The sequence below is a fragment of the Ochlerotatus camptorhynchus genome, unplaced genomic scaffold, assembly GCF_037179485.1.
Source record: "Ochlerotatus camptorhynchus isolate MF236.1 unplaced genomic scaffold, CSIRO-AGI_Acam_v1.1 ptg000541l, whole genome shotgun sequence".
Lineage (NCBI taxonomy): Eukaryota > Metazoa > Arthropoda > Insecta > Diptera > Culicidae > Ochlerotatus > Ochlerotatus camptorhynchus.
In genome coordinates this window covers 263,612-286,456 of record NW_027041024.1, presented here as the reverse complement: position 1 = coordinate 286,456, position 22,845 = coordinate 263,612, and the positions used below count along the sequence as shown (strand labels likewise).

Below are 22,845 nucleotides of genomic sequence, written 5' to 3'. Positions count from 1 at the left end.
GAGCAAGCAACGCCGGCCATAAACCTACCGTCTCCAACACTCCACTAAAAAGCATAAAATTAAGCCCGCCTACCAACAGCAAGGTGCAAAAACTAACCAAGGGGAGGGGCTTTTGTGCCGTTATCAAATGTTATGCCTGAATTGATTAGTTTAAAAAATAAGGAAGGCTGCGGAATCGTATCATCTGGAACATATTAAACAGCATACTACAATCAGCACAACGGCAAACCACGCAGTAGACCAAACTATAGATATTATAGATTCCATAGATAAGCGGAGGTACAAAAAGTTGTTTTAGCAACCATGAAAAATAAATGATCTTACTAGCATCCGTGAACAATGTTCATGCCACCATAGAGCTCTTCGTTGTGCAGTTTTGTTTTGTTTTGTTTCCTGCGCAAAAGTTCAAAATTAAGTGTAAAGCAAACCTTTGCAACAATGATTCGAGGAGTGGTTTGCGTTTTATTCCCTTCTTCCGTTTTACGCGAAATGAATCGGAATGTGGAGTGTGGAATGCATTTTGTGCTCATTTTTTTTTTCGAGAGTTGACCAACTGCAGTCTTAATAGGCTAGCATCTCGGTTGGGCTCTCCATGCGATACACAAAACTTTCAGACGACTCGAGCTATGGTGCTCACTAGGTCACTGCAGCTTTTAGGCTCGTATTGTGATCAACTGTGTGTATTAGATTACGACCATAAATCCGGAGAACCCCGAGATCTGGGCGCAATCGCCCCTGCAAACAAACACGTCAATCGTCGGTCTCCCGCGAACAAAAGAACATTCCTGCAAACAAACTATACCAAATCATAGAGGAACTATTCCTCTACCTGTTTGTGTTATTAGTTTTTCCAGACTGAGCCCCAATTCGCGAGAAACCGACAAATGACGTGCCCATCTACAAAAGCAACTACGCTCCAACCTCGAAGCTCTCCGGAAATATATGATAAATCATGTAAATGTAAATGGAATACAGTAATGTCCCGATTTTGTCAGCCCCCTTTTTTGAAAATGTTTTCCAATGTTCTACAAAACACATGCCCTTTTTCAGTAATCTTCTTGAACCTATTGCACCAAAGTATACTTTAAATATCCCTCTTAACGAATGACGAATGAGAAAAATTTAGATTTATAATTATGTGAACTTATTGAAAGAAAAAAGTCTGAAGCGCGGAGGGGCTGACAAAATCGGGTCATTACTGTATTTAAAATAAATAAATTCATTCTTACCTTTTAATGGTTGTTTGATTATTAATTGCTATTATTACCTGCTTAGAGTTGGCTCCTTTAAAATACTGTGTAGTATTTACCTCATTATTCCTCAGCTCTATCGATTTGTGATAGAACCACGCTCAGCATATTATCCTGTAGTACGACTTGGGCATGCACCATGCAAGTAAGTCATCTCTCGTCAAAATGATGGGATATGGGGTGATGGTGAAGGGATATAGAAAACGAATAAAAGAACAGAGAGAAAGGTATTAGTATTGGTTACATTAACCCCCCCCCCCCCACACACACACACAACGAAAAAGAAACATAGATGCACAGACAAACAGAAATAACACATTTAATATTTCTCTCCACAAAACTTAGTAACTAAAACACTACCGCCATCTGTTGAGTATCATGTGATGGATAGTACGCTGAACAGATGGCGTCAGACGCAAGGGAACCGACCGTGCGCGTCACAGGTGGCGGCACCACCAACCAAAAACACTCAAATTGACCGTCAAATGCGTATCCGATGAACAACCTGTCCAACCGAGCGTTATGTCTGTTTGTCTGTGATAGATGGGTTATTAGGAAAGTACAACTACATTATAACTATTAGTGCAATGGATGAACGTTAGTTTCGGGGTCATGTTAGAGTTTTGTTAGTATTGACCCGTATTCAGCTCTGTCGGCCCCTCGCAGGCAGTTGTTGTTAGGACATGCGACACTGTCACTGCTACTATGTTGAGGTATGACCCGTCAAGTTTCGAAGTGCAAAAAAAAACTGTTAGAACTTTCATATAAATTAACTTTACACTCAAAGTAAACTATTTACCTTAGCATTACAAAAGCGAATTTAAAATTACTATTTTATTTTATGCTAATATTAAAATTATGATAAAACTACAATTTACGGCTCCGTGAAATTAACTCGCATGAACCTTTCAAATCAATGAACTGGAGAAAAACTACAAATTTAACAAATTGTAAAAAAAAATCATAGCGGCACTTGACAAATCATCATCAAGTCCCTCATCCTTGGACAGGGGAATGCATTTTGTGCTCATAATATTACAATACTTCTCCCGCAAAAAACACCATGATGACGTCATGCTCGTTTGGCTACACTAACTGACAGTTCGTTTGGCTACATTCTACTTTGTCTTCGTTTATCTATGGAATCTATAGTATCTACAGTCCAAACCACCAAGGGCACACCGCCGAATGGTTAACAGCGAAATTGTTAACCACTAAGGGCCAAATTTCTTCACCTCCATTTAAGTCGTAACCCTTCCTTCCCAAAAGGTTTTTTGTTGTTGTTTTGAGATGCAAAAAAAGATATCCAAAAAGGTCGAATCCATTAAAAAAAAGTTATCAATACTATTTTAATTGTTTTTCGATAGTGGCTCAGTTGAATTCTAAAGAATAAATATAGACAAGATTAATTAGCACACCGAGAAGCTTAAATCGATTGACAAACATAAGACGGACCGAAAAGTTGTGGATCACCTGTAGTATCATGGGAAGGATAGGATTAAACCAGTTGCAGATGCAGTGGGATATAATTTATTTCTGAATTGGCAATACCTGACGGAATACTCCTGTTTTTCCAAACAAAGATATAGATGTACCACCAACAATTGTTGCATCATTATAACTCCATACACAGTCATATATTGTTATTGCCAGTACCGAACGACGAGACAGGTCACTGAATAGCACTGGCAATGTCAGCCATTCGTTCCAGCTGGAATGAACAGATTTGTAGGTGCTGGGTTTTATGCTAAGGAAAATAACCGCAGAAATTACGTACCTCCATCTAGTCAAGAAGCTCTTATAGGAAGAGGTAACCGGAAGACCAACCCTTCTACCATCGTCGTATATTTGAACACTTACTTTAAGTGGAGGGCACTTTTCCGAATTAAGTCCGGAAAACTTGAGAATTGGCTGTTGCAATAATTTTTCATATGGCTGCGCTTGTCGTTCTCCTTCCAGGGTTCCTCTGTGGAGAGTTCACAAAATAAAATATTAGAATGAGACGCTATTGAGCATTTCCAGCTCAAATCGTTAAAAAAAATGTCAATTTTGTCTCGACCTCTTCTGATTTGAATGAAACATTGCTCACGTGTTCGCTGCTACTAATGGTTACATTTTTCATTTAAATATGATTTTTTCCTCCAGAGTAACTTTTGAAAAGGGCGTATAAAAAATGGATTAATTTTTTTTTCAAAAAATCATAACTTGAAAACAATTGATCTGATGAAAATGGCATATGAGAAAAAGTTTTAGGTTATTAAATTATCTTTGCGGAAAAAATACACTGAAAGACAAAACTTCGTAAATTAGTATTTAAAAAACGTAAAACGATGATTATCTCAAAACACCCCCCCTTCGATCTTTTTTTTTAATTTCGTGAAAAGTGTATGCTGGTAACTTTCTTAAAAAGATATCTATATTTTTTTAATTTTTGTTGATTTTTACAAGTTGATGAAAATGCATATTTTTAGTAAAAAAATAATTTATTTGGATTCTACGCATAATTTTCGGTAACTTTGCTTATATAAACTTTTTTCCTAAGTCCAGCCGTTCTCAAGTTAATGCGAATTAAAGAAATATAATTATAACAATTTTCAACATTTTAAGCCATTTTCAAATGTTCGTTGAGATGTCCAGCAACGAGATTTTTTTTCATGATTGTATATTAAAAAACAAACAATTCATTCTCAGATATGGTAGCTGTCAGACTTACCCGTTTCTATCTAGAGGCAGCGGAAGAGAAGCACGATGATGTGGTCAAATGAAAGATTTGTTGAGATAAGAAACAGTATATATTTATTATTTTATTTTACAACTCATATTATTTGAATACATTGAATAATTTGGGTGTATCGTTTGAATTAGAGAATATTTTTACTACAATTTGGTTGTTTGAAACTGGAATATAGCAATGATATTTTCGAGTTCCAGGAATTGGTTTCACTTTCTTAAAAATTGGATCAAATTCCGTGTCAGCCTTTTTGTATTCTTCAACAAATGACATTTTTGTTTGAAGATCTTCTTTACGACTATTTGCCCAGTCGTACAGTTGTTTAGGGTTCGTTATAGGGTGCTCGTGTTGCTTAGTTAAACTTGCTCTGGTTGCCATTCTCTTAAGGGTACCGCCGACCTTTGCCGTGTGAAGTTGCAAAAAATGCCATTCAATTTCTACATTATGCTTATCTTTAAATCAACAAAGGCTAGCAATTTTTTTATGTTTTTGTATTGTGATGCTGCTCCATCTAACATAAAAATACACTTTTGGACTGTTATTTGCGACTTTAAAAATTCTAATAATTTTGAGATAAACAACTGAACTGCTACTGTGTCATGCTTTAAAAAGTGTCGGAAATAACCACAAAACTTAAATGGTTTAGTGTACCATTATCATTAAAATAAACGACAAATGGATGAATTGTACATTGAGAATTATTCCAATGATAGCTTTGAACCTCATCTTGCAGAACAAATGTGTAGTTTTTAGAAAAGTCGCAAATAACAACGACTTCTAGTGTTAGTTTTTTTGTTTTTAAGAATTCTGCCTGCTTATTTTTTTTTATAAAATCGTGATATATTAATTTGTCTAACTTTTCCGTAAAGAAAAATGAAAAATCTTCGGAAGGCAAAGTTTTCAACTCAATATTACACCTATCTGTCGTAGTCCACTGTTCAAATGACACTTCTAATATTTGTTTCTCTTCCAGTATTTCTAATAATTTTGTTTCGGATAATGACGTATCGTGACAATTCATGCACGTTCGAAGATGGCAAAAGTCTGTTCTAGATTGTAAATCGCAAAGAAGTTGTTCCATATAGATAGTGCGATCACACAATATGCGATCTTTTTTCAGGCTGTTCAACATTAGATTAACATTTTCGTGAATCGTACATACACAAACATTATGAGATCCTGATTTACTAAGAAGTTTACAATTTTTTGGCCGTAAGACTGCAAATGAGCTAAAGCTAATATTGATATCTTTATGGGTTTCCGTAAAATTTGACGTTTTTGTATTACCTGGCGTACACCACCCGTCACTACAGAGACATAATCTCTTTGGCCCGGCATAACTCTACTTATATCGTCATCTTCGTAGAATTTCACAACTGTATCTACTAGCTCTGCTCTCAGTCCATGTCCTGCTTTGGAACGAGGGGAACTTAATATTCCATCTTCGGCGACCAAATCTTTTACCTGGGAAGAAAGAAAATGAAAATTATTTTTAATTTTTCCTTTATAGTGTTTAAAAAAAATATAAATCTTACCTGTGCTGCAGTATATCTGTTGACACCGAATTCATCCATGATTCTTTGTACAGGCCAAGATTTCGGTAATACGGATAATACTTGTGTCTTTTCTTCTCGAGTGCATTCCGGATATGCGTATTTTTCCTTTAGTTGGCTCATCATTTCATCGTAATCCTTAGCCTTGGCGTTGAGGATTCCTTGGTCATCATCTTCCGAAAGATCAAATATGTGTCGCTTAACCCCATCCATGATTTCTTTGGTTTTCTGTTGAGGATAACACGCGCTTCTCAGCCTCTTTGTCGTAATCGGTGATACATGGATACCCATGATGCCTTGGTTGAATGTCTCAATATTATGGGACAAACTGATTCTATTAACAACAGAATCTGCTGAAGTCCATGAAGCCAGAGACGTAACCGATGGGATGATATTCACAATGGATTCACTCTCGATATCTATGGGTGCTGTTGAGCGTACACCACTGGTAGAAGGTTGTTCCAGATCTTGCTGCATTCCGTCATTCGAAGGCGTTTTGTTTGATGGCAAACGGTAAACTTGAAGACGACATCTACTACAAATTTTCAAAGAACTATCCAGAGGTATTTTACAAAAAAAAAACATTTTAATTTTTCTATTACTCCATCTGACAAGTTTCTTGTATCTGAACAACACTTTTTTGATTTAGGTAGAGGTTTACAACACTTGAAATTGTTATCCATCGTAAAAACCTAGAGTTGATAGTTCCGTTAGAGTACGGCAGTGTGAAGATTGTATATAGATATTAGACAAGCGAGCTAGGACAACTTTTAAGGAAGGCACAAATCGGTTTTTTCATCTCTCTTTACCAAACTCCCCCTTTGGAGAGGGATGGTGGGGGGTGTCCCCCCCCCCCGCCACCACTGGCAAAAAGAGATGAAGACCGACCCGCTCATGTACCAACTGTGTGTTTGAAACAGTTCTACCGATTTTTTACCGCACTTCAGTTGTTATTTGAAGGAAGGCATCCAGTCGTAGGTTTGGAAATTGCAACTATTGTTTACCCCTACCACGATATGTGCTCCTGTCATCGTCGACTTGACGATCTCGAGGGGACACGGGTGGGGTAGGTGCTGCTACTGTACCTTTCGACCATTGACAGTAATTGATGGTATGCTCCCATCCAGAGTTATGTACTTTGACTATATGTTTTTAGTATTACTTCTACGTGAAGTCAACGATTTACACCACCCTCACCATCCCTCTCCAAAGGGGGAGTTTGGTAAAGAGAGATGAAAAAACCGATTTGTGCCTTCCTTAAAAGTTGTCCTAGCTCGCTTGTCTAATATCTATATACAATCTTCACACTGCCGTACTCTAACGGAACTATCAACTCTATGCTTTCATCTACTCCATCTATCGTATAAAAATTACCACTACAGTCTGTTATTTGAAATTAGCATCTTCAACTATGTAAATTGTTGACTTCACGTAGAAGTAATACTAAAAACATAAAGTCAAATTAAAAAACTACTTGCTTTTTAACTTGAAACGCTAAGAGAGATGAACTGAATGGAACAGGTGAAGAACGTCCCATATATATATATATATATATACTAAATAATACTAAAAACATATAGTCAAAGTAAAAAACTACTTGCTTTTTAACTTGAAACGCTAAGAGAGATGAACTGAATGGAACAGGTGAAGAACGTCCCATATATATATATATATATATATATATGTAGCAGAATAATTACAATGTTGACATTATACCTATCTTCATTAGGTACAATTGATTATAGCAAACTTTTTTAAGTGTGAGTGTAAGAAGCCTCCACGGGGTGCCTTTTTATGTAGTTGTGATATCGCGGGATGAGCTCTTAAGGCACAATATGGTATACGTCAGAGAAGTACCTAGAGAATTTATCTCAATTACAGGTTTAATAACATATTTGTTTTCCTGTGTATGTTTTGAGCCTCTGTTATGACATACACAATTCTATCCAGGTATACAACTAGCAGAGGACAGAAAAAAGGCACATGAGTGGGTTTGTTGATTATTTGGGTATATTTGAGAGTATTTACTTATAAACTTGTTTCTTTTCCGCTGCGTCTAAATAGAAACGGGTAAGTCTGACAGCTACCATATTTGAGAATGAATTGTTTGTTTTTTAATATATATTCATGGAAAAACATCTCGTTGCTGGACATCACGACTAACATTTGAAAATGGCCCAAAATGTAGAAAATTATTATAATTATTTTTTTTAAATTGCATTAACTTGAGAACGGCTGGACTTAGGAAAAAAGTTTTTATATGCAAAGTTTTTGAAAATTATGCGTAGAATCCAAATAAATTATTATTTTACTAAAAAATATGCAATTTTACCAACTTGTAAAAACCAACAGAAATTTCAAAAATTATAGATTTTTTTAACAAAGTTACCAGCATACACTCTTCACCAAATATAAGGGCATTTTTTTCAGTTTTCTTGAAAAAAAAAATTATAAAGATCGAAGGGGGGGTGTTTTGAGATAATCATCGTTTTACGTTTTTTAAATACTAATTTACTAAGTTTTCAGTGTATTTGTTCCGCAAAGATAATTTAACTACCTAAAACTTTTTCTCATATGCCATTTTGATCAGATCAATAGTTTTCAAGTTATGATTTTTTGAAAAAAAATAATCCATTTTTTATACGCCCTTTTCAAAAGTTACTCTAGAGGAAAAAATCATATTTAAATGAAAAATGCAACCATTAGTAGCAGCGAACACGTGAAAAATGTTTCATTCAAATCGGAAACACTCATGTCCAACCGGTTTGCGTTTTAAAGTGAGCCAGTTTCGCCATAGGGGTAATGTGGCCATCACCCTAAAAATCAAATAATGGAATATATTTTACAAAAATCTCTGCTTTACTAAATGCTTGAAACTCAATATAATTATTCACTTCATTTTAGTCTCTTAGACTAAAATGAAGTGAATAATTATATTGAGTTTCAAGTATTAAGTAAAGCAGAAATTTTTGTAAAATATATTTACTATTCTTTAGTGCAAACAACCCCCCGCCACAGACAGTATATGAGCAAGTCAAACGCGCACTTGCCTGTGTAAATACCTTACCATCAAGTGAGCTAGGCAAAGGAGTGTGCATTTGATTAGTATTGTCGCATCAATGACCCTTCACTCAATTTCAACTTCTGTTCAATTTTCAGCGCTGGCGTACTCTAACGGAACTATCAATCTATCCTCTTCAGAACTTTCTCTAGCTAATAAAGCACTTGAGCTTTATGTATAGCATTTTCTCGTAACTCTGTATTCGAAGAGCGTTATGCCCCGGATACATTTGTATGAAAAGCTATGAGCATGAGAATTATTTGTATTATGAATTATGAGCACTATACACTGGTCTTTTTTTACACGGTTTTTTTACGCGGTTTTTTTACACGGTACGTTTTTAACGATTTCTCGACAATGATACAACCTATCGACTTGATTCTAATCATATTATCCGTTTCAAGCTATAGGTAATCAAATGGTTTTTTTACACGATACATATCCCTCGTGTAAAAAAGACCTGAGTGTACAAGTATGACCATGGATAAGCATGAGTGTTATTATACAAATAATGCTCATGCTCATAGTTTGTCATACAAGTGTATCCGTGGCGTTAGACTTGCTCAAAATGTTAAATATGTTGTAAGATTTCAGAATCAGAAAATAAGGTTTTTTGGAGGGGGACGAAAGTCCCAGATTTATTCAATTTTTATCCAAAAATACCTTTTAGTTTGATGGATTGATTTATATCCATGCAAATTTATTTTATCCGAAATAATCGCGTTTAAATCTTTAAAATGAATAATATCCCCAAGTAACCATAGGCACGTTATTTCGCCTTTTTGGCTACATACGGGTTTCATCAGAACTTGCAAACACTTGTATAGCCGTTCAGCTGTATATAGTCAAAAAGACAAAATAACAGGCCTATGGTTACTTGGGTCGTCTTTTATCGATCACATCTCTAATATATCGGGTCACATCTCTATCTATCACATGACTCTGTGAACTCTCTGCTGCTCTTTCATAAGGGCCAATGTCGCAAACGTAAACAATGATTTTACCCGGAAATTTCTCGAAGATGAAAACTCGCTCAAGTAAAATATCGCAATGATTGTGTAGAGGGAGAGTCCCCCTATCCGATAGCTATAGTGGCTTGCATGGATAGACTTTGAATTAGGGAAATTTTCTAAAAAACATTGGCCCTTATGTGCGCTCAGTGTCGAGATGTTGAGGTGGATTTCGTCAGAGTTCGATGAAGAATATGGGTGCTTCGAGTTCACGAATCGCAACCTGGATAACGGGTTCTGACCAAATAGGTGCAACCGACGTCTGACCGAGCAGCATTAAACGATGAGTATTAAACCAAAAGCGTACTTTTCAGGGCGACACAAATAATTCCTCTTAAAGAGTTAATTTTCATAAATTTTCTAGAAGCAAAACCCGCCTGATCAAAATTCACACAAAACCGTCTTTTTCGGGGCGCCAATATTGATTGATTGATTGATTTATCTTTATTTAGGAGGCTTTCAGCCTGAGGCTGGTTCGCCTCTAGTCGCCAATATTAATTTTACCACCAAAGAGTTGATTTTGATAATTAACCATTTTGTCAAGCTTCTGCATTGATTTTCCATCACTGGCTGTTGTTTGAAACTACGCAATTGTTCACTCCGTTAATTTTTCACAGAGGGCAGTGCAGTGCAAAACTTGTCTGGTAGCTCTATATATGCATTTAGATTAACATTCAAAGTCCCTCCCTTTTTACATATTCTGCACAAAAAAATACATCCAAAGTCCCTCCCTTTTAACATATTCTGCACAGCATACTTTGTGCAGAATATATAAAAAAGAGGGGACTCGGATGTTGATCGAAAAGCATATATAGAGGAACCAGAAACAGTCCTTTTGAGGGCCATGCAACATCAAAGCGGCTCTTTTTAAAGCCACAAGCCAACTGCCATTTTCAGGACTACCACAATTTTCAAAGAAAGATGTAGTTTGGAATATTTACTAACACAAGAATAATTACACATGAACTGAAAAAGAATCTTATTAGTATCAAACGGAAAATGGACACTGACCAATTATTACACTTCTGAAGAAATTCACGGATGTCATAATAATATCGGGAATTTTAAATAACGTTCTTTAAAAATAGTTAACATATGTGAGCGTACACACCAAATTTATATTTTGAGTTTCAGCAAAACAGTTTGCTGAAATGGGTTCAGCATAATAATATTTTACTGGAATTCAGAATTAATATTTTTGGCATTGCCGACACCCAGCAAACAGACGAATGTCAGAGTATTTGCTGATAATCAGTAAATTGAATTCCTAATGACAGTCGGGAAAAGCTTGCCTACACTATCTACTTCAAATTTTATTTTTCATTGGCGTTTTTTCGTTGCCGTGCTTCCAGGCACGGTACGTTTTTGTTTTTTTTTTAACTATGAGATATTATAAAGTTTCGTGTATACATGGAGCAATGAAAATTGTTGTCGAAAGCGATAGACAACTGGGATGCCGAGAAATTGTTTTGTAAGTTGATTTTTTAGTTATAAATTATGTTTTTGCAGGCTCCAGTGTTTTTTTTTTTTTTTGCAAGCTTATAATTGTAGGATAGCAGGAAAGTTGATTTTCGTGCACATGTAAAATTGCCCCACGGGCCCCGCGGATAAAAAAGTACTCTGAAATTTACTAATTGCCAACGAATAAAATTGTGATTTGCTGTATCGTACTTTTAAATGTGTTTTTTGTGTGATTGTGATTAAAAAGAAATTACAATAATTTGACAGCTGGTTCCGAACTATGAAGCTGAAACTTGCTGAAGAATCAGTAGAAACGAATATAATTAAATTTACTGTTGTTTCAGTAATATTTCGTTGAAATTTGCTGGAAAATCAGTTAAACGCTGTCATTTACATTTGTGCGGCAGCTTCAGCAATACATAACAGATTTACTGAAAATTCAGTAAAACGTTGTCATTTTGACAGAAGTTCTAATTGCTGGAAGTTTCAGCAACATTATTTTGCTGGAAGGTTTGCTGATCTTTCGTCAAGTCCAAAATCAGTAAAATTTTGCTGATTTCCAGTGATTTAAATTTGGTGTGTAGTCCTACGTCAACTGTTCGTGCAACCCCATTGGGCTGTCCCTTGTAGTTTTTATTCGAAACATGATTTTCAAGTTTATTTTAAACGTATTTAATGTTTAGCATGCTTTTCTATTTATTAATATAAATTATTTTCGAATGCGCGATGAAACAAACAAAAGTGCGCGATTAGCTTAAATCACCAATCGTGCGCTTTTATTTGCATTATCGCCATCACATGATCCGGATGCAATTATATCCATTTGCAGACATCAGCCCTTCATCCAGGGGCCAGTAACAACGCCTGAATGTTCATTATTCACCAGCTCCGTCAAGCTCTTAATCTCATCGGCCACTACCAGATCCTGCGAAATGGCCAGCGAAAGAACTACCATCTTCTGCACCTTTATCACCGCCAACCGTTCCCACTTGGCCAGGCCACCGACTTAGCGACACCCTCATAAGTGCTACGGAGTTGGAGGGTTGAGTAGGGTATTCGCTTTGGATTCTCCTCAAGTTGGCGATGCAACCAGAAGTATGTATTATTTATTTGTTGTTTATTTAATCTTTTGATAGCCGGCTATCGAAAGAACATATTCATTTTGTTTAGTTATCATGAATTTTAAGAGTCATGACGGAGAGCTTGGGATTGCTCAGTAAGCAAAAACGATCCCTCCAGGGTCATTGAGCATCTTAGAACCATAACGCTTCGCGACAATACAGGACTGGAGGTTAATATTCAATATCAAATATACAAATGATGGTAGCGATTTATTGTGCTGTGGAGCTTGGAGTTAAATCCATGATTTTCTGCTCAGTAAGCAAAATCGATACCTCCAGGGTCATCGAGCATCTCATAATCCACAGCGCTTCGCGTCAAAGTACGAATATATGGATGAACAATCTATTATTGAATAAATATTATTTACGATAATTACATGAAAGAAATAAAATATAAACTACAAACAAAACGTGACTACTACAATCTCAAAAAGATATTCTCACAAATATATTTCACGCAACCAGGAATCTCAAAACCATTAGACGCTATAATCATACTCCGCACATTTTAGACACAAGAAGAGACCAAAAAGCAAGCATCCGACACACAAAACCTGCCAAATCCACTTGCAGTCATAATCAACGATTCTACGAATCGCGAGCGCTCACGAATCATAAAACCGCTGACTGCAACACTCTGAAAGCGAAATTGACAGTTTCTATGCGTCAAACGCCCGCCCTCCAATCTTCTCCCGCATCCAACAACACAAATCTCCATTACAACATCTAACGAATTCAAAACTCCGAAAATCACTCATCTAAAGGGTGTCCACGATGAAATTGCCACACTATGAAATTGCTCTAACTTTTTAACCGTTGGGTAGAATTTAATGAAAATTTGGGAGGATTTAGTTCTTAGTGCATTATTTACATCCTGCAAGTTTTAAAGTCATGTGATCAAAACTCGCGGAAATGGAGTCGAAAGAACAGCTCGTGCGTGATAAAATCTTGCGCATTCATCACGAGAACAAGGATCTCTCGCATCGTTCCATCGCTAAAACGTTGGGAATCGCGAATTCCACGGTGTCGCGAGTAATTAAGCGGTTCGAGGAACGGTTGACCACGGATCGGAAGCCCAGAAGTGAAGGAAAAAGTATTCCGTACAACACCAAAAATCACAACCGCGTAGTTGGGGCCTTCAACCGAAATCCGAACGCCTCCGTTAGGGATGTGGCTAAGAAGCTGCACCTAAGCCGAAGTTTTGTCCAGAAGGCCAAAACTAAGGCTGGGCTTCGAACGTTCAAGGTACAAAAGGCCCCTAATCGCGACGAGAAGCAGAACAAGTCCGCCAAAACCCGTGCCAGGAAGTTGTACATCAACATGCTGACGAAAGTTGAATGCTGCATCATGGACGACGAAACATATGTGAAGGCCGACTTCAAACAGATCCCCGGCAACCTGTTTTTCACGGCCAAGGATAAGTTCAGCGTTCCGGAGCATGTCCGCACTCAGAAGATGTCCAAATTTGCGAAGAAATTCCTGGTTTGGCAAGCCATCTGCACGTGCGGGAAGCGGAGTGCACCTTTCGTGACCCAGGACACGATGAACGGACAGGTGTACATAAAAGAGTGCCTCCAGAAGCGGCTGCTTCCTCTCCTGAAGGCCCACAACGTCCCAACAATCTTCTGGCCGGATTTGGCCTCATGCCACTACTCCAAGGACGTGCTGAAGTGGTATGCGGACAATAAGGTCAATTTCGTGCCGAAAATGTTCAACCCTCCCAACACTCCGGAGCTCCGCCCCATCGAGAAGTACTGGGCGATTATGAAGCAGCACCTTCTTAAACGACCTAAGGTAGTGAAGACAGTCGAGGAACTGAAGAAAGTATGGGTTTACATGCAAAAAACGGTTGATTCACAGGTTGTGCAGAATCTTATGGCCGGGGTTAAGGCCAAGGTGCGGGCATTTGCGTATGGACTGTAAATAAAATACGAGTAAAATGGTAAAATGAAGTTTAATAGTTATTTCTCAATCCCTGAAAATTTGATGGCAATCGGATGAAAACTCAAATTTTGCGAATCAATTTTGTGTGTGGCAATTTCATCGTGGACACCCTTTATAGCAAGTGAGTGGAGCAACCCTGCATGCAACCATTCTTCAGGATACACTTTTTCTGCTTATCTTTATATTAGGCCTGTGGACATGCGTTAGCTTTGAAACTTCTAACCAAACTGGAAAAAATTTCAAATCACAAAAAAAAACTTGAAATTTTTTTTCAAAGGTTATTACAAGTAAAATAAATATTGATTATTTTACGCAAAAACGAGCAAGTAATATTAAATCTCTTGTATCGTATGCTAATGCTAATTGACTGTAACAAAAATAATATGCTTAAATAAAATAAAATATAATAAAATTATATGCAAAATTTACTAGAAGATCATTACTTCATTGGTGAGAGGCATACTGAAGCATTAAGAAGGTGATACGTGTCACTATACGAAATCATCATCGTTGCAAATTTAAAGAAATTAAACATAACCCATTGCTTCAGTACCGTCAACCTCCGTGTCCATGAGGAGGGGCAAACACGTCGGTGAAAGATGCTGTCAAATATAATTGATATCGATATTGTTGAAATAAACATGATTTTGAATTTAATTCCAACATAAATATTTTAGTTTTAAACATGCTTTCAATTTACTTTGAATAATTCATATAGTATATAAACATTTAGGGTATAAACATTTATATTTTTAATTTAAATCAACAAAATTCGTATCCGTGTATTACTGTATCATATGAAATCACGTTTTGAAGCAGCAGCTTTGGTAAAAAAAAACAGTCGTTCATCATCGGACTGGAAAATTTAAATAGTAGTTTTAAATTTAATTTAGGCTGATGCAAATATTATTTTCATTTTATGTCCGGTATCACTCGAATAGGTCGGAGGAAGAAAAATAACAAGAAACGAAAAACAAAATAAAGTCTTAACAACTAATTTAATAATAAATTAATAATAAACAAATAATTTGTGTAGTGTTGGATAAATCGAAGAGCATGTGACGAATTTTGAATAGGGCTGATTTTTCCCCTTCAATAGTTTACAATTTTTGAAGAGGGTAACCATATAGCATAATATTTAATTACATCTCAAATTCTCTCAGTTTCAGAGCTGTTAGATTTACAGCACCCAAATTACCATTACATGCTACAATGGGCCGTGCTTTTCTTATGGGAAAAGTAAAGTAAACGCTTTTATACGACCTAGTGTCGAATTTCCCAAAGACAACAAAGACTTTTGTTGTAGCCCACCAAGTTGACACACTTAAGCCAATTGACAAAACAGAGATGCAAACAAGCAATGAACTGATTTTCACTTTAACTATTCACACACAAGAAATCCGGAAGATCATAACCACTAAGGCAATTTTTTAGTTTTCCATTTTTCACAACAAAAATATTCCTGAACACCAGCAGGATCTTTTCAAAAACATTACAGAATTAAATTTTTCAACTGTAGATTAAGTTTTGCAGCATCTCAGATGAATCAATTTATCAGGAAAAGTAAAAAAGTGTTCCGCTTCCTATGTCTCAAGGCAACAATTTATGCATACAACACTCTTTTTCTCTTACTTCTATTCACCACCAGAGGTTGAATCGATCGTTTAGTTTCTATTAAAAAGGCCTATCCAAAAATAAAAAATTAGAAGTGATTTCCGGGATTCGAACCCGTGTATTCGGCATGCGATCTACGGTTGCTAACCACTGCGCCACAAGTGTGTTGGAATACCATGCGGGCAAACACCAATTGAAAAATTCATCAAGGTGTTGTGTTTCGTATTCAAGTCAGTCAGCTGGCACTGAAAACTCCAACAGTAGGCGGGACAGCAGCTCACTTTATTATATCTCAGATGACGCAGCAGTTCGTGCTGGGGCTCTCACGCAGAAGGAGTGGGTTTAATTCTTTAAACAGCTCCAATTCTACTACTAATGCTGATAATTCAATACACATTAATACCTGCCTTTATAAATAACTTTCATAAAAGTGCGAACTAAATATAGAAGGTGTAGAGGACAAAAACCTTTTTTAATTTATTTTCTAAAAGTTCCGTTCAAGTTCCGCTAGAAACTGCTTAGAATGCTTTTCAATTATGATACCGGAACTTTCAAGTTCTTATAACGACTTAAAAATGAGGTTGCTTATGATTCTATAGACCACCACCACCAACAAAGCTGCTTAAGCCACAAATAGCCTTTTATTAGAACTTTTGGTTACTTGGGTGGTCTCGAATAAAAAGATGGTAAAGGATGGAAACACACTGTCCGTTTGATTCAAGGGGGATGAAAGTAATCCCCTTTACATTTCATATAACGGATTTATATAAAATTTGCTTCAAAATTTCGATTTTTTAAGATAAATTCGAGTCGTAATGAATAATAACAAGCACCTGCCGATATTATCCGATTTCATACACTATTCATCGATAATCTTGAATGTGGTAGAATTTTCGAGCGTTATGCTGATGTTGTTTTTAGTGTATTTTGTGATGTGAACTGTCACTTTCTTGAGCACCTGCTTCTGTGATTGTTGCATATTCAAACTCTGGAAGCAACGATATTTTCCCAGAGATTTGGCAACATAATTGATGGCCAAACGTGACCAAACCCAAGACCAAACGGTAGGCGCCATCGATGCTGATCTTCACCGGATGCCTGAGATTGGGGAAGTCTATTGAGGTAGTGATGGAAATCAGTAATGACCTTACACGGTAAGAAAAAAGTACCCAACGGCCAGTTCACTTTTACCTACTTTTGACTAGTTTGTCTCCTTTTCTCCTACTAATGTTGTCAAAAACGAAGGAGCAAAACCACCCAACAGGGGTAGTAAAGTGTGGGAACCCAACGTTGAGTATAATCATATTTACGTACTGTTGGGTACAACTAACTTACTTTTGGTTAAAAAGCCAGTGGAAAATTCCATACGAACTGCACACAAGTAAATGAAAATTACTTTGACCCGCTTTACCTACTTTTGGGTTCCTGCACTATAGTGCCGAGATGAGTGAAAAGAACTTAATTTTGGGTACTTTTTTCTAACCGTGTAGAGATATCCGAGAATTCCCAGTCGTGACTTATGCGTTTCCGCACTTCCTATATTTTTTTTTTTTTTTTTTATATCTTTATTAAGGTTCAATTTACTTTGATGCATTTTCGAAAAAATCAAAAGCAGTTTTTTTCGACGCATTATTTCAGATTGCTATAAGCTCGCGTCATTTTGTGTAGAATAGCAAAAGGAATCGAATAGTGCGAGCATTTTGCAATCTAAACTAATGCGTCGAAAAAAACTGCTCTTGAATTTTTCGAAAAAGCATCAAAATAAATTGAACCTTAAGGAGACTTTCAGCCGACTTCCTATAATGTGTGTAATGCGCTATACCATCACTTCAAAATTTCAAGAATACAGCTGCCGAAAAACATACAAAATTGAAACTGGAACTTCACATTTGATGCAGCAAACAGGGAGTTCCAATTTCATGAGTGATATGACAACTGTGTCCGAAATTTGTGCTCTACACGGAGATGAAAAACTACCCAAAATTAAGTACTTTTCCCTCAATTCCGGGGTTCAGCCCAATAACCCAAATTTGAGTAAATCGCATATAGTAGTTTCCATTTAACACCAGCAAAAAAATTACCTACTCTTAAGTATATTCTACCCAAAATTAAGTTTAATTCACGTAAATTTGAGAATATGCAATTTACTCAAAAGTAACTTATTGGGCTGAACTATATCGTTGGGTCGAATCTCTCGTTCCTTTTTTGACAACAATAACGAGTGCAAGTGAGAGGCTGAAGTCAATATTATGTAAAAAGAACTCAAATTTTGGGTAGTATTTTTTCTCCGTGTAGAACACTTGAAGTGATTGATGAATCTACGCGAAACTGCACCAGAGCATGCGACACCTAGATTTGAAATCCAAAACCACAAAAGCGATGATGTACAAAAAAATATTCCATACGATTCGTGGTAGCAAAACGTCATTATCATTTTAACATCATTTCCATCTGCTGGACGACCGTAACGTAGATTCATCAATAGAGCATCGCAGCCATCATCAGGCAATTTGTGGACTCTTCAAGGAATCACCATAAATGAATTTTGAACAGATTTATCAACCAACAATACTAAAGGGTGGATCAGCAAATTTGACCTTATCTTGCAAACTGAAGCACGGCTACGCAAACCAATTTCACCATAGGATAGGAGAGAATTTTCTCTAGCCGACGGTGTTGTTGATTTGGCAAGGCGAGCTTCGATTTGTGAGAAAAGAGCATTAGAAGATTTGATTACACAAGCTGATCCGCCTTTTTGAAATGTTGGTTGAGATTTCACGCCGTTCCTTTCTTATAAACATACGGCTGTCATCGGTACCTGTCATGATACTTATAGAGAGGTGACCAGATATAAGAGATGTGACCGATAAAAAACGATATTATTTGTTTTTTGAGATTTGAGCACGATTATATCGGATGAATCCGATAAAATGGATTTCTCCGACGATAAATCAATAAATAGAACTTTAGAGTAATTTTTAGCAAAATTTGAATGAATCTGGGACTTTGTTCCCCCTCAGTTTCATTCACTTTTTCAGTGACAGTGACTATAGACAGTCAAGTTATAGACCGGCCAACATGAGTTGACGTATTCATACAAACCGTCAAAACGTTTGGAAAATTTTCGTCTACAACTATGACCGCCTGTAACAGTGACAGCTCGTTCGCGTGGTGAATTTGAAAACGCGCGAATTTCTAATGCGTGATGCAAAATTTATCGCACGTGTTATTTGATTAAAGATGTAAAACAGTGTAACCAAATAAATTTTAAAAGTTTCCCTTGATTACAAAAGTCTGTGAATATCTGTGAAAAAACTAAAAAGTCTGTGAATGTCTGTAACGTAAAGACAGTTTAGGGAAGAGGGGGGGGGGGGGGGAGGGGGCTGGGGGTTGGCAATTGTGCACGGTCCATACAAATTTTAAAAATTTTGTATGGGAAATTGTCTACGCAGGGGAAGGGGGGGGGGGGGTCAAGAATCCCAAAAAAAAAAACTGTCTACGTAGTTAATGAACAGCCCCTTAATGGCTCAAGGGGGTTTCACATCTTTGAAAATATAACAATAGGAAATAATTAATTCTTTGGATATACGATAAAGAACGGAATATTCCCTTCTTTTAATATATAAAAGAGAAAATAATCAATTCGTTAAATATATGATAAAGAAGGGAATATTCCCTTCTTTGAAAGTATAACAAAAGGAAATAATTAATTATTGGATGAACGATAAAGAAGGGAATATTCCTTTCTTTGAATATATAAAAAGAAAATAATTTATTCTTTGGATGTATGATAAAGAAGGGAAGGGAATATTCCCTTCTTTTAATATATAAGGAAACTATGTAATCAATAGCTTTTGGCAAGGGATTCGGGGTAATGACCATTTGGGATAATAACGTGTGGAATAATGTTATAAATTTGTAATCGATAGTTCAACGTTCCATGCACCGATTTTTCAATCCATAACGAGAAATTCTTCAACTCAGGTCTAGACTCAGGTCGAACAATTCTTTGATAAGGTTTAACAGTTTCCGACTGGTATTGCATATTGAATTGGATTGCATAGTAGACCCTTTGACTTTTTAAATGGTGAACGAGGGGCTCGAAAACTTGAAGGTTGTCATTTTCTAAAGAGCTTTAAAATGGTTTGGAATTGATAAATACATAGTTCCATAAAAGTAAACGTAGTGTATCATCAATTTAGTAAAGTGAAACTAATCAGAGAGTTTAATCACAGACAACAGACATAACACTTTGAAAAAGTTTTTCTTGAAAACATAGGACCTCAGTAACGACATCTCTCGGGCTTCTCGCGTAAAACAAGCTTGCTCGCATGCAAGCTTCAAAATTCCAATAAAAAATTATCATTTGTATTCAGTATAAATTCCAAAACGAAATTTCCTTCTAAAAATGTACCCTTCTTTTGACCCCTTGCAGTTCTTTCATTTGTCTTAATTTCGGGGTAATGGCCATTCGGGGTAGTATGGCATTCGGGGTAGTAGGACATTCGGGGTAGTAGCATTCGGGGTAATGGCGTTCGGGGTAGTGACATTCGGGGTAGTGTCACAGAATCGTTGTTTCAATGTGCAGTTGTCACTTAGATAATTGTCAATTTCTCTGACGTAGAAATTATACAAAAGCTGGCTTAAACATGAGCCCTGGGGGAGACCCATTTAACTAAATCGAGAAGCTGTAGAGTTTCCATGAGAAAAGCTCATATGTTTCTCTGACAGCAAATTGTACAAAAAGTTATTAATTAATGGAGAAAGGCCACAAGCGTGGAGTTTGTCTGAAAGGACTTCAACCGATACTGAATCAAAAGCCCCCTTGATATCCAAGAATACAGAAGCCATTTGCTCTTTTTTAGCAAAAGCCAACTGAATTTCTGTGGAAAGCAACGCGAGACAGTCGTTCGTTCCCTTGCCCCTACGGAAACCAAATTGAGTATCTGAGAGTAGGTGGTTCGTCTCAACCCATTTGTCCAAGCCAAAAAGGATCATTTTCTCCAACAATTTTCGAATGCACGATATCATCGCGATGAGACGATACTAGTTATGACCTGAAATTCAAAATAAATTAAATTTCATCACGTTTCCGGTAAAGCTTAAACGTGTCGGACTTTATACGATAAACCTCACAGTGCATTGCTGGTCCCACCAAGGGGAAGGAGGTTTCTTACGGAAAGACGTTCCAGAAACCGGCCGAGTTTGAGCTCGAAGCGCGCTGTCCAAGATTAGATTGGAGAGGAAGTTATATTCCCCCAACGGTGGGCTTCCTCTATTCGGTAACTTTTACCGATCGGTTCGGTAATTTTACCTACTGTTCCGTGAAAAGATTATTTTTGTTTCCGGGGATTTTAAATTTAAAGTTCTCATAATTATTTGTGAATTTTTATTTAATATCAAAAGTATCTTTTATGATAGTAATTAGGATTATAATAATACATTGCTCAGTGAAGTGTCCTATTTGAAGGTGGCTGTTCCGTGGTGATGCAGTCAAGAAACATAGACTGAAACCTGATCCCAGTATATACCAAGGACAGAATCCCAGATAGTGTCTGAACAACAATCATAGAAAAAAATAGGTGTAGTAATCAATTTCTTACGGAATATTTAAGAGAGTGCATTCTACATGCACCTGTATTTGTTTGCATACCTGCGTTGTTTCACTGGGATTTCCGGTCACTGGCACTGTTTAGTTTTACACTTGAAATAAAAATGATCGTCTTCCGATTCGACAATCTGGAATCTCTAATAAACATGTTATGGTAAATTCGCTTAACGACGTGTTCGGTTCTTCACTATCAGGGGTTAATCTCAATCGGATAAATTTTTTGACAGTTCAGTGGTACTTAGTTGTTGTTTTTTTCTCGATACATTTTTAAACTGCATTGGATGTGAAGCCATATTTCTGCGATTTTAACCAGCAACATCCTTTCACCGCGCATTTCCTCGGGATTTTTCGAATTAAATTATATAAGTCACAAGTTTATCACGAAAAAAATCTTAAGTGCTTGTAAACAGTACCACTGAAATGTCAATGAGTGACGTCACGATGCAGAACCTAATGAGATTTCAATCCGTGTACCTATCCCGAGTAGGAGAAAATAACTAATGAATACCTAATTCTGATCTGATACCAAAATTTGGTATTAACCAGCATGACATAAGAGGTAAAATACCAAAGAATAATACCATAAAATTACATGCAAAATACTTTGTGAATACCAAAAATTGATATTTGGATACCAAAAGAATACCTGGGTGGTATTGCATTATCATAATTTGGTATTGGAATGGTATTGTAAGATTTTTTTTTCTTTGGATTTGTCTTTTCAGACAGGCTAAGACCATGGCTGGTCCATCTCGCCGTGGTATTGTAAGATAATTTTTTGGTATTTTACCTCTCATGTCAGGTTAATCCATACCAATTTTATGTATCGAGATATTCGTTCCTGCTCGGGATGTAAACATGTATATACGCGAACATATTTCAGCAGGTATCAATAGTAATTCATCAAAATCAAAGCATACATTACAAATTTCCTTTCGAAATTACTTACATTTTTATCTGCAATTTTTGATTGAGGTCACAGCTATGAATAAAAGGAAATGTAGAATTCATTTTTGTTTGTATCTGTTTTATTGCTGATCCACAGAAAACTTCTCAATTTTGGTGTAGTAAAGAAGAAGAATAGTTAGTACTGCAGCTGTCAAACTGCTATACACGCTATTTCAAAACAACTCAAATTTGGAGAGTCCATCCAAATCGTTAAAGCTGAACCTACCCAAAAATGGTAAAACTATGTTCGGAGTTACAAGTTGACAAATGAACAAAGTCGATCGGATTCATGTCGATGTTGTCCATTTGTGATCTTGTCTATCCGAACTTAGTTTACCCATTTTTGGGTAGGTTCAGTTTTGACCGATCTGGGTGGATTCTACCCAAATTTGGGTAGTTTTAAAATAGCGTGTACACTTACACGTACACGGAGATGAAAAACTACCCAAAATTATTGTCTGTTGCAGTGGTGACTACCCGCATAAACGCGAACCATCACATGACCTTACCGATAACGGTTATAAATTGTTTATAATCCTTG

At 36.6% G+C, this 22,845-nt stretch overlaps 1 protein-coding gene across 3 annotated transcripts in view; it reads right to left on the bottom strand.

The window, feature by feature from the left end:
• Nucleotides 1-22,415, bottom strand: part of LOC135713169 (phosphatidylinositol 3-kinase catalytic subunit type 3-like) — a 116,950-nt gene extending 94,535 nt beyond the window's left edge. For all 3 annotated transcript variants that reach the window (XM_065236281.1, XM_065236282.1, XM_065236283.1), the window contains exons 1-3: nucleotides 22,306-22,415; nucleotides 3,028-3,216; nucleotides 2,802-2,961 (exon numbers count right to left, since the gene is read on the bottom strand). In XM_065236281.1, the coding sequence (XP_065092353.1) occupies nucleotides 2,802-2,961; nucleotides 3,028-3,216; nucleotides 22,306-22,367 (411 nt within the window). In that variant the 5' untranslated portion in view covers nucleotides 22,368-22,415. The remainder of the gene's footprint in view (nucleotides 1-2,801; nucleotides 2,962-3,027; nucleotides 3,217-22,305) is intronic.
• Nucleotides 22,416-22,845: the final 430 nt, after the last annotated feature.